Source organism: Lactuca serriola, chromosome 2, assembly GCF_051521515.1.
Source record: "Lactuca serriola cultivar US96UC23 chromosome 2, Lser_US96UC23_V15, whole genome shotgun sequence".
NCBI lineage: Eukaryota > Viridiplantae > Streptophyta > Magnoliopsida > Asterales > Asteraceae > Lactuca > Lactuca serriola.
In genome coordinates, this window is record NC_136409.1 from 70,677,849 (window position 1) to 70,691,097 (window position 13,249).

General features: G+C 31.6%; 1 protein-coding gene across 1 annotated transcript; it reads left to right on the forward strand.

Annotated features, from left to right (window-relative positions):
* Nucleotides 1-766: 766 nt before the first annotated feature.
* Nucleotides 767-12,318, forward strand: LOC145086366 (indigoidine synthase A family protein). The gene is made up of 13 exons (XM_079024115.1): nt 767-1,034; nt 1,215-1,341; nt 1,778-1,888; nt 1,994-2,076; nt 2,322-2,381; nt 8,605-8,665; nt 8,866-8,972; nt 9,052-9,129; nt 10,544-10,589; nt 10,692-10,812; nt 11,303-11,388; nt 11,724-11,816; nt 12,041-12,318. The coding sequence occupies exons 1-13, from the start codon at nt 957-959 to the stop codon at nt 12,067-12,069; spliced, it is 1,080 nt and encodes a 359-aa protein (XP_078880241.1). The 5' UTR covers nt 767-956; the 3' UTR covers nt 12,070-12,318.
* The last annotated feature ends 931 nt before the right edge of the window (nt 12,319-13,249 follow it).

Consider the following 13,249-nt stretch of genomic DNA (forward strand, 5'->3'; position numbering starts at 1 on the left):
TTATACGGAGGCAGGGTGAACATACAATTTCGCCATGTCATCGATGATGTGTCAAATTGGGACGATGTGACATGGTTACCGGGTATAATAAGTAAAAGGGACTAAATTGTTAGGTTGCAACACAATTTGTTCCCTCGTAAAGCCACTAAAAAGTTAAGTGACTAAAAAAGTAAATTCTAAAAAGTTCGTAGGTTGTATGTGTCATTTTCCCGTATTAATATAAACGGTAAGAGAATTTCAATACTAAGGGTGTGTTTGAGATTCCTTTTTAAGTTAAAAGTCCTTTTGTAAAAATGACGTTTTCTAAAAAGAGATATTTAAAATATGTTTGGGTGGACTTTTAAGATATAAAAGCCAAAAGTTACAAAATGATGAGATTGCATGACTTTTAAAAATATTCTTTTTTAGTCATGGCTAAAAGTTAATTTGAACTTTTTTATTTTACCAAATATCTTTTAAACTTTTTTAATTTTTTTAAAAAGTCAAGGGGGTGTTTGGATTAGTTTTTTAGCTTATTGTTTATAGCTTATTTGTGGTGGGAATAAACAATAAACAATAAACATGAGGATAGATGCTTATTAAAATTAGCTTATTCAGCTTAATAAGCTGAATTTTATCAAAACACTCAAATTAGCTTGAATAAACAATAAACATTATTATTATTATTATTATTATTTATTTATTTTTTTTTATATCCAAAAACGCCTAAAAGTCCAAAAGTTAAAACCTCTACCTTTTTATCCGATTGTGGTTTATTCGGTACGAGACCACCTTGTGGTTTATTCGGTACGAGACCACCAAAGCACATCGCTATCTCTCACTCTCTCCCCGGTCTATGACCTGGTCCTTCGATTTCCCTTTATTATTGGACGTCCACTAAAAACTAGTAGAAGAAAGGGAACGCCAAAGTAGCGAGGATTTCTCCAGCCGGTAGCAACTGCAAAGTTTCACGAAATATGTCGTCACGAACTAACGCTATCTCAAGGATAACCAACCTCCGTCGTCATTTCAACATATCAAAACAAGGCTCCAAGGTAACCAAATCCCGCAAACTTCGATACGTGTATGATCCAGCCCTAAACTTGTCCACTAGTGTAATTAATTGATTGCATATGATTATTCCACAAATTACTTTTCAATGCTACGATAATCTCAATAAAATTTTGAAATAATCCGAGATTTCTTTGTTCTTTGCAATTTTGTTATTCGAATAGGGTGGCAATGAGGGGAATAGCTATGAAAATACCAGTTCGGGGAGTATTAAGATTTCTCAAGATGTTTCGACAGCTTTATCAAATGGGAAAGCAGTTGTTGCTCTGGAGTCCACTATAATAACTCATGGTATGACTTGGTTTATAATCTAGATATTCACATTCTTCCCAAATTTATAAGCCCTATATTCAATACTAACCAATGGTTTGAGTTTTGAGGTCAAAGGGAGTGATTTTAGGGTTTTTTTTATTTTATTTATTTATTTATTTTTTTATCACATAGTACAGTTCTGTATGTATGTAAGTCCTGTGAGCTACACTCCTGTACATCAATACTATGATAATCTACTATTTTGTTGAAAGACAATGAACATGATGAACAGTTATGCTTAGTGTAATCAGTATGAAAGGTGATTACATACTTTAGTTATGGAGAGTAAGTGAGCTGACATAATTACTCGTATATCATTATCTTTGGGGTGTTTGGTGCTCATGTTGTTTAATATATTGTATTTGTTTGTGATTTAAAATTTTAGCCTTCTGACTATATTTTTCCTGTTTGTTAGGCATGCCATATCCTCAAAATTTTGAGACTGCAAAAGAAGTGGAAGCCATTGTGAGGGAAAATGGAGCTGTTCCTGCTACCATTGCTATTTTGGATGGCATACCATGCATAGGTGTTATTATGTTAATGTTATCCCTTAATGCTTTTTGCTACTTGTCAACAAGAGATGCATTATCATGATATTTAGTATTTTTATTTATTTATTTTTCACTTTTAGGGCTCACCACTGAAGAACTGGAGAGGTTAGCTAAGTTAGGAACTAAGGCTCGAAAAATATCTCGAAGAGACATTGCATATGTTGTGAGTATGCCTTTAATCTAGCTCATTGTTTATATGTATATGCACTTGTTCCATTTGTTAATTTCACTTTCTATATGCAATTTATATAGGTTCCCTTTAAAGCCTCATTTGACTGAAGCTTTTTCTTTTTTCCCCTAAAGTTCGTACATAATTGTTAGATAGAGTGTTCTATTGATCAAATTCTTCATTTTCTTGACACTATAAATTAAATTATCTGATGTGTACTTGATTCATGATTTTTGTAGGTGGCCACAAGAGGTAGTGGTGGAACAACCGTGTCTGCAACCATGATCTTTGCATCAATGGTATGTGCTCTCTTGTTGATTTTCTTTTTCTGGCTAATTCATTTTGCCTGTTTCAAAAAAAGTTAGGGAGATTGGCGAGGAAGTTAGTTATAGGATAGGGAGGTTGATATCACAATACGTTTTCATAGTCTTGTGTGATAAACAAGTACTATTGAAGTCTACATTGCTAGGATACATGTTTAGGTATGCATATGTGTGATATATACAATGAGATTCGTTGATATAAGAACAATAAGGCTATGAGGGTGAATTGCATATAAGTATACATATGCTCATGATAGGTTCATTTGAACTTAAACATATAAAATAACAATATTGTCTTCATAGTTGGACCTTTTGATATGTAATGATTAAAGGTCTACGTTAATATGTGGTAGTAGTGGTCATAATATTGAAAAACAAAACATAACAAAAGAAAACATTTGGCCTTAATTCTTGGGTTATATCAGCACCTCCTTATTCTATCAGATATTGTGTAGAGGTAATACTGTCTACATCTACCTCCCCATATGCCTTGAGGAATGGACAATAGTTGAAGCATTTCAGGATAAATAATCGTCTCAGTTTTGCATTTTTGACAAGTCTCACAAGTCACATCTCTTAATGAACTAAACAACAAACCATTTGATTCTCTTCCATTAAAACAACCCAACCCACCTATTTCATGTACAATTTGACAAGTCTCACATCTCTTAATGGACTCAACAACATAATGATTATCATGTGAAGATTCTCATCCAATTGCCAAGTTAACCTTAGGTTTGACTATTCCTTCTTCTCTCAAGTATGTAAACCTTAAAGGTGGTTTACCAATACCACCCTAGTTGAGTTGGACCTTGTCCTCAAGGAGTCAAGGTCATGATTAGGAAAATTTTCTAACAAAGATTCCCAAGTTTCCCATGAAGCCTCAAAATCACAAAATCACAGAGGTCTTACCATTTGACTAAAACTTCATATTGACTTGGTGTTTCGTTTGGACTTGGATGCCATTGTTAACTTGGTGGTTCTTTAACCATATTAGTTTTGTCCTTTCTCACATCCACCCAAAAGATTTTAGATGCCATTATTTGGTAAGTTCTATCTTCACCTTTTGTTGCATGACCTTCTATTGATCCACCATGGCATTCTTCAAAAATCTTTTAATCAATGAAGAGTTCCATGGTATAATAGGACAATCTTTATAAAACAATAATTCATGATGTAAAGTAAATCCCTTGTGTAAAGTGATCCCTTCTTGAATATCTTTTTTGATCTGCATCAAAAAGTCATCATTACCTATTTCTTGTTTTCTATTGAGGCCTTCCAATCATGACACATTCCACATCTTCTTTAATTCTTGAAAGGGCATTCGTCGCCACATTACTAGTACCCTTCTTGTACGCTTTATCAAAATCATACCCCAATAGTATGCTAACTCATTTTTGGTATTCCGACTCTATTAATCTTTAATCACAAAGAATATTTCAAACTCTTAGTTCTTATTCATAATTCACTTTTTGTTGAGGCCGATCTCCCATCTTTGACTAAAGTAAGCTATAGGTTGCTCTTGTTGCCCCTACACTGTATCTTGATGCATCTGTCTCAATAGTTAATGATCGAGTAAAATCCAATAATCTTAAAATGGGTGTTTTAGACAAAAGCTTCTTTGAGTAAAATCCGGTAATCTTTAGTATTACTGTAAACCAGAATATCGGCGGGAGACACTAAATTGAATTTACATAAGTATGTCTTGAATACCTCGTTCATGAGTAGTATTTATATCCTGTTAGAACGTAGAATGAGGTAGCTAAGAATTTGTATGAACTAGAACTTTGTTCTTTTGGAGAGCCCCTTTCCTCTCGAATGATTGGGAATTACCTTAATATTATCAAGTATTTTTGTTAGTATGTCTGGGGTATACGATAGATTCAACAAGGGTCTATCAGACACTAAAATGAATTTACGTAAGTATGTCTTGAATACATCGTTCATGAGGCCTTGAAACGTAGCGGGTGGCATTTACTAGACTGAAGGGCCTAACAAGAAACTCGAAATGGCCCTTGTGTGTACGATAATTCGTCTTTGGAACATCCTCTTGTGAGATTCTAATTTGGTGATACCTAACTTTCAAGGCTAGCTTGGAGAAATATTTTGCCCCATACTATTCATCTAGCACTTTGTCAATCACAAAAATCACAAATACTGGGAATTTGTCTAATACCGTGATCGTATTCAAGGCATGATAATCTATACAAAATTGCCAACTCCTGTCTTTCACTCTTTCTTCCTTACCAAATAATATTGGGCTTAAAATGTACTCTTACCTGGTTGTATAATCTTGGCTTCTAACATTTCATTAATCAAATTCTTGATCTTGTCCTTTTTATAGTGAGGATAATGGTAGGGTCTATCTAACATTCACTGGTCCACAAACTTCCTTGAGCACATACTTTTCTCAAATACCCGTGTCGGTGGTAACCCTTTTGGTATTTGAACTACCGATTTATTGTCTTGTAAAAATGTTTGTCACTTGGACTGAATCTCTTGTTGCTTGGTAATTTCTGTTATAGGATCCCAAATTCAATCAAGATAGCATGACATGTGAAAGATCATCTTTAAGTGTCGTTGTCTCACTACCTAAGACTTTATGATTCGCAACTTCCAGTTGTGGTGTGTGGTTCCAAGAGACAAGCCATTGCATGCCTAATGTCATGTCCCAATTACCCAAATTTAGTGAATTTTTCTTCTGAATCTGTCTCATCAAACTCGTTACATTCTGAATTTTTCATATACGAAACATCAAGTTCCTTCTTGCATTTGTTGCTCGGAGTGAATTTTTCGTTGCAACTATAGCACAATCCCAAAGCTCATTTCATTTATAGTTCCTGATCAGTTAGCCTTGGATACTCACCAACATTTTTAATTTTTTTTTTTTTTTTTTTTTTTTCATTTTTCTGTTGACCTGTAGGATTACTGTCCTAATACTCTTGAAGTCTTCGAATCTTGTGAGTTAATGAAATTGCATTTCACATTCTAAGAGGGGACTGCTTTTTGTTAACTCAACACCTTATTCTTCTCCTCGATCTTGATAGCAACCTTCATGACCTTATTCAAATTGTTTGGGGAAAGTAAATTGAGTTATGCTCTTATGGTAGGATCTAAGCCATTACCTCCTGATTTGCATATGATTTCGTCTGATTCTTCAACTAGGGTGTCCTTATGATGATTCAGCTTGATTCTTGAAAACTTGCTCCAATATATGTTTCAATGAGTAGATTTCAGCTTGAAATCCCTCTTTCATGCATCCAATACTTGTTGTAATGAAAGAAAGATGATGAAGATAAAGAGAGAAAGTGAGAGAGTTTCAACTGAATTTTGTTAATACTAAACATAGAGACAAGCTACAAAGCAAATATATACAGAAATTGTTTATATAACTATCATCTTCTAACTACTATAACGAACCTAGCCATTTTTGATAAATACAGACTATTCTACCCTTGACATTAACTAACTCCAACTAACTTGACTTTTAGCTTGTCTAACACTTCCCGTCAAGCTTGTAGGCAATTACAAACACCAAGTTTGGATCTTGCATTATTATGTTGAGCTCCATGAAGTTGTTTTGTAAAGATATCAACTTATTGATCATAAGTATGAACATGTTCCAATTGAATGAGGCTAACTGTTAATATCTCTCTTACAAAATGGCAGTCAATTTTTACGTGCTTTGTACGATCATGATCGCTGCAGAGAGTAATTCTCTAATATATTTGGTTTGATGAACAACCATGCCTTGTTCAAGTTTATCAAACTTAATGCCAAGGAAAAAATGAATTAATCCCAAGTCTTTATTTTGAAATTGATCATTCAAAAATGTTTTTAAATTGTTGATTTCTTCTGCATCATTTTCTGTTACTAAGATGTCATCAACATACACAACTATAATTGTAGATGAAGTACCTGTTTTAAGAAAAAGAGAGTGATCATTTTGGGAAAGAGTACATCCTTAAGCTCTTAATGCTGAAGAAAATTTAGCATACCATTGTCTAGAAGCTTGTCTTAATCCACAAGAGATGGAGAATCAATATCATGAACATGCGGAAGTTTCATGTAAACTTCCGCATGTAAGTCTCCATGCAAAAATGCATTGTTGACATCAAACTGATGAATACCCCAATTATGCTTAACAACAAGAGCAACAAGACTTCTGACTGTTGTGAAATTAACCACAAGGGAGAAGGTTTCATGAAAGTCAATCCCTTCTCTTTGTATGAAACCCTTGGCAACCAATCTTGCTTTAAACCTTTCTAGAGCCAGCTGGTTTGTATTTGACTTATTATACCCATCTACATGCAATTAGTTTTTCCCATTAAGGAGTTTGACTATGTCCCAAGTACCAATGTACCATTGTCATTTAAAGCTTTGAGTTCTTTTTGCATAGCTTCTTCCCATTCAGGAGTACCCTTGACTTAATGATAGAAAGTAGGTTCAAAGTGGTGTCTTGATGAATGTGAAAAACTAAATGATGGTTAATGGGAGAAGCTGTAGTATAAATGTCATTTATATATAGATTTGTAAACCATGTTGCAAACATAATCTTGAAAACGAATTGGTGGTTGCCTTATCCTTGAAGCCCTTCTTAACTCTTCTTCAGGAGGGGTAAAATGGTCAGATTGTTGAGAAACTGAGTTTTACAAAGAAGAGTTATTTGAATTATCATTAGAAACATCTGTAAAATCTGGAGCAGGGGTAAAATGGTCAAACTGAGAAACAATGGGTATATAGGAAGTGGGTGTGAAAGAAGAATGAATGCTCTTTAATTGAATTGAATGAAGTGGATATAAATTATCAAAAAATTTAACATCTCTTGAAATGTGAATTTTGTGTGTGACTAAATTCAAAAGCTTATAAGCTTTTTGACCAGAAGGGTAGCCCAGGAATATGTATGGATGTGCACAAGGCATGAGTTGATCCCTTCCAACTGATAATGATGAAGCAAAACACAAACAACCGAAGGATTTTAGAGAATTCAATTATGGTGTTTGTTGGTATAAACATCAAATGGAGATATATTTTAAGAACTTTGGAAGGAGGTCTATTGATAATATAAACACCAGATTGTACACATTCACCCCAATAAGCTATGTCAATTCTAGATTAGAACTTTAGAAAAATAAGGCTCTAGAAACCTCTAGAATGTGCCTGTGTAAGATACTGTTCTTTTGAAAGAATGCAATGCCATCTGTACATGAGCCAAGTTCCTTAGCATTGTCAGTTTTGATGCATTTGATTGTGGTTTGAAACTAAGTTTTGATCATTTGAACAAGTGTTTGAATAAAGGAATAAGCATAGCTCTTATGACTACGAAGATGTATCCATGTATATCTTGAAAAGTCATCAACTATGGTTATAAAGCATTTATAACCATTATAAGTTGGAATTATGTAGGGACCCCAAACATCAACATGAATTAAGTGAAAAGGAGCTTTGGTAGTTGAGATGCTATGTGGGAATGACAAACGAGTTTTTTTAGCTTGAACACAAGTGAAGCATGCATCAATATAATAAATTATGATAAGTAGCAGGAAGATAGAACAATTGTTTCAATATGTCTAAAGAAACATGACCAAGGCGTTTATGCCATAACATGATATTGGAATTAGAACCGAGTACATTCATTGAAGCAAACATACTAAATACAGAAAAGCTGTAGCTGTATTTATTTATTTTCTTTCCAAGAACACCAAGAGCTAAACTATTCATCAATGAGGGGTCCTGATGAGACATTTCTCATCAGTTAAGCAAAAAATGGATCAAGCTCTGATACCATGTTGTAATGGAAGAAAGATGATGAAGATAGAGAAAGAAATTAAGAGAGTTTTAACAGAAAATGTTTACATAACTATCATCTTCTAACTACCATAACGAACCTAACCACTTTTGATAAATAAAGACTATTCTACCCTTGACATTAACTAACTCCAACTAACTTGACTTTTAGTTTGTCTAACAATACTTCCTTCAATGATTTTAGCTGCTGTTGATCTTGCCATATTAAACAAACCTGCTCTGATACCAATTTGGTATACACTTGTTTTGTAATTTCTGAATTGAATGATGTTATTCACTATTTTGATAGTTTCTTCTGTTTTTTAGGCTATACACCCAATAGTTTGGGATAAAGGTTTTGTAGTTGTCAATATTGCCTCCATATGTGCTTAATTGCTACAGTTTTCTTCAGGTTGGCATTTCTGTATTTGTTACAGGGGGTATTGGAGGAGTTCACAGAAATGGAGAAAACAGTAAGTTTTCTCTTATACACCTCTTATATTCTAGATATTTCAGTTTTATTTCTATACAATTTAGGTTTCCTAAGGTCCTGCTTGTTATGCTGACCTGGCAAAAATCAACCCAACCCAAAATTAGCAGTTGGATAAAAAATAGCAATTTTTTTTGTAATTCTTGATTGGTTGGTTTTTCTGTGATTCTTGCATTGTTTCAGCACTGGATATATCATCTGATCTAACGGAGCTTGGAAGAACTCCAATATGTGTAGTATCAGCTGGAGTTAAGTCTATATTAGACATTCCCAAAACCCTAGAATATTTGGTATGTTCATTCTTTTGCTTAGATCAAACATAAGTTTACACTGGGAGAGTGGCAGTTTAGTAAATTTCCAATGCTACAGGAAACTCAAGGCGTTTGTGTTGCTGCTTACAAAACAGATGACTTTCCTGCTTTTTATAGCGAAAAAAGTGGCTGCAAGGTTTGTTCATCAACCATGTTTTATTTTACCTTGATAAACAGATTTAAAATAACACAGTTAATTCTAATATATTTAAAAGTGTTCACATTGTTTTTCTGAAATGAACTATTTCCAGTGTCTTCAAGCTGCCAAATGCCAACAAACTTATTGTATTGCATAAAATGGCAACGATTTTTATTTTATTTTATTTTATTTTTTAGTTTTTAGCTGCTATAAAAGGTATAGGAGGTCATTTTGCACTTTTGGCCCAAGTTTTAAATTTTATGATTTTGGTCCAAACATTTTTTTTTCAAATTCACCCCAAATTTAGTTTTATTATTATTATTATTATTATTATTATTATTATTATTATTTTATTTTTACTTTTTATTTTTTTAATTTTTTTACCAGTTAACTCTTTTTAAGACCTTTTTAACAACTTTTTTTGAACTTTTGGTAAAAAAAGTTACAAACTTTTTTTACACTTTTAACTTTTTTACCACGTTTTTGGAACCTTTTAAAACTTTTTATAGAACGTTTTTAAAATAGCTTTACAACCAACACTTTTAAAACCAATTGTATTGCATAAAATGGCATCATTTTTTATTTTATTTTATTTTTTTGGGTTTTACCTGCTATAAAAGGTATAGGAGGTCATTTTGCACTTTTGGACCAAGTTTTAATTTTTATGATTTTGGTCCAAACATTTTTCTTTACAAATTCCCCCCAAATTTAGTTTTTATTTTACAAGTTAACTCTTTTAAGACTTTTTTAGCAACCTTTTTTGAACTTTTGATGAAAAAAATTACAAACTTTTTTGACACTTTTTGCAACAATTTTAACTTTTTTTACTACTTTTTTTTCAACGTTTTTAGAACCTTTTAAATTTTTTCTAGAACGTTTTTAAAATTCTTTACAACCAACACAAGAAATTCATCGAAACTCATAGAACCAACACAAAAAATAGATTGCATCAAAATTTTAAAAAGTTGATTTGTAAAGTAAAACTATATTTGGGGAAAATTTGTAATTTTTTTTTGCAAAGTTTGGACCATAATTGTAACAAACTTTAAAACCTGGGCCAAAAGTGTAAAATTTTAAACCTGGTATAGCAGGTAAAAACCCAAAAAAAAAGTTTATTCCCATTTATGCAATAAAATCTGTTTGTTGGCAACTTGAATACACCGGAAATAGTTTGTTTCCCAAAAACAGTGTTATTAACCCTATTTAAAAATTAAAACTCTGTTACTAAAATGCACTACAAATCTAAGCACCAAAAGAACTAATAATCTGTTCTATGGTTATACTAGATTCCAATTACAGATAAAAGTTACTTAAATAATTCAGGCACTTTTGAAAGTTTCCATTGTACAGAACTGTGTGACATAATTACAATAATGCCCCTAAGAGGTTCAAATTTTGAATGGCAAACCAGGCACCATGCCAAGTAGATACACCGGAAGAATGTGCTCGACTAATTGGCAAGTATCATCAAACTTTATTCTCATTTTTTCAAATGACTCATTAATTATTCATTTTTTTTAAAAAAAAAATTATTTGTAAATTGTAATTATTGATCTCAGAGGCCAACAGGAGACTTGATCTTAGAACTGGTATCTTGATAGGAATTCCTATTCCAAAACAACATTCTGTTACTGGTAATGTCATAGACTCTGCTATACAAACAGCACTCAGAGAAGCTAGGTAAGATTTAAGAATCATCTACCAACATAAATACCTATTTTTTTTTTTTTTTTTTTTTGGATGTTTAAAAATAGGGCTAAATGAAAGGATGATGCTATAATAAATATATCAATCAAAAATAGAAGTAGCATTCTTGAATATTATTAATACAGATTAGTGATAACATTGATGTTCAAAGATTGGGCTAAATACAAAAAGATAGCAACATACTTTCATTTATATATGTATTATAACATCCAACATACTTACATTTCAGTATTTCTCTTATTAGGGCATTATATTTTGAAAAATCTACCCAATTATAGTAGTGAAAATTGTGGATTGTTAAGAATAAATGAAAGTAGAAGGATATAATAAACAAATCAATGAAAAACCGTTGTTATTACTTGCATTTAAACCTAAAAAGTAAATGCAACATTTCCTTCTATATATAGTTCACATATCTTTAGCTTCTATGTCTAATTTTTATAATTTGGAGCTTTAATCGCAGTGAGAAGGGTATAAAAGGAAGTGCAGAAACTCCTTATCTACTTTCTAGAGTAAATGAATTAACAGGAGGATCTTCTCTCGAGTCAAGTATCCTTTCAACCAAAAGACTAAATGCAAGAAACAACAACTTTCATTTATTTGTGTATTATAGCATCCTACTTTCATTTTCTTTTAAAAAAAAACCAATTATACCTTTTTACTTTCATTTTTTTTCTTATTGGGCCGATTTTTAAAGTCCAATGTTTTAACATAAAAAAAAATGGAAGTAAGAGGTTATATAAACAAATCAACAAAAGTAGGTTGCTATTTCTTGCATTTAATTCTTATTACAAACATTATACTAGTTTAGTTATATTCAAAAGAATATATTTCAATTTTTTGGGATTTTGGTGGAAGAATATTGGTTCTTAATAAGGTTATAGACATTGCTCTAGTGAAGAACAATGCAGTTCTTGGTGCTCAAATAGCTGCTTCCCTTGCTCAAATACAAGACAATGGTCAGCAGAAAGATAAAGGTTATTTTTCACTTCTTTTCCTGTTTTTTTGAATTCTAAGAACATGTGTATGACGAGGAGGGCATTTATGTCTTTTGCACAAACAACATATTCTCTGAAATCTACAGTTTTTGTCACCTTTTCAGTTCAATGCAAAGACAAACACAGTGCAAGTTGAAAAGAAGTTAAATGACGATGATATGAAATTTGAATCTTACATATTGTTTTTCTTTTTGAATGGTCAGGATCAAAATCGGAAGCAAATGACTTGTGATATTGTTATATTTCTTCACCTTTATAATATTTCTACCCATGTGTTAAAAAAGGAAGATGTCACGTGTGCAACTGTTAATTTAAATTTAGCAGTTTAAATTTTGTAATTTTGTAGGATGTATAATAAGATGGCAATGTTTTGGCTAATTAATTATGTAGTAACAACATTCCCCTCTTCATTTCGGAATTCGGATGCCATGATATTTCAGGTTTATTTGTTTATTTATACAATGATATATTAGTTCTTTAATTTTATTGATTTATGTAAAAAGGTGGTTTTTGACTTGCATTGGGCAATCATGTTTTGCTTTTTTTTTTTTTTAACCAAAATATGTATCTTTTTAACCAGTTGAAACGTGGTTCCATAATGTGCCAAAAACCGTTCTGTTGCATAAATTAGTAAAATTGTGAAACTGTTATTATAATAAGAATTTAACCCTTATAATTATCTAGTTGAGATGATACTAAACGAAGTTCAGTTACATAAAATACTTTATACATTTTTTTTCTTCTGATTAATCTAGTATTTTTTTTTTCCGATTAATCATTTTTTTTTGCCAGAAAAGCCTTTACATTTTTTTGTTTGACTATTTTAGCATGTTTCTGCTAATTTTTTATGGTTTTACACAAAAATGTAATGGATTTTTAGAAAAGAATAAAGATAAAGATGAGGTTTAATATGAATAATAGAAAATTTAAGGGTCAAACAAAAAAAGGCCAAAAAAATTAAATGTAAAATGTAAAGCATTTTTAGAAAAAATAAAATAAAAGGTTAATAGCCTAAAATGTCAACGTATTTGTTTTGTATTCATATTTAGCCAATAACGTTTTTTATATATATATTTTGATCATTGAACTTGTTTTATATGTTTAAAAAAAAAATAATATTACTTATAAAACCAGTGATAATGTTTTGAACAAATTAATAAAATCGTCCCTGTAGTTTGGTCAAAATTAGACATTTGGTCCCTAACATTTATTTGCACTTGGATCATCCTTATTGTTTCTTTTTGTTGTGTTTTACGTCTCTTAGAGACATGAAAAGACTATATTACCCTTTATATTTTCTTTTTTAGATTTTATATTTGGTTATTAATTATGAATTACAAAAATATTTAATTGATTTATAGACACATGGACTTACTCTCACTCTCACCACCATACACCCATTAGACACCACC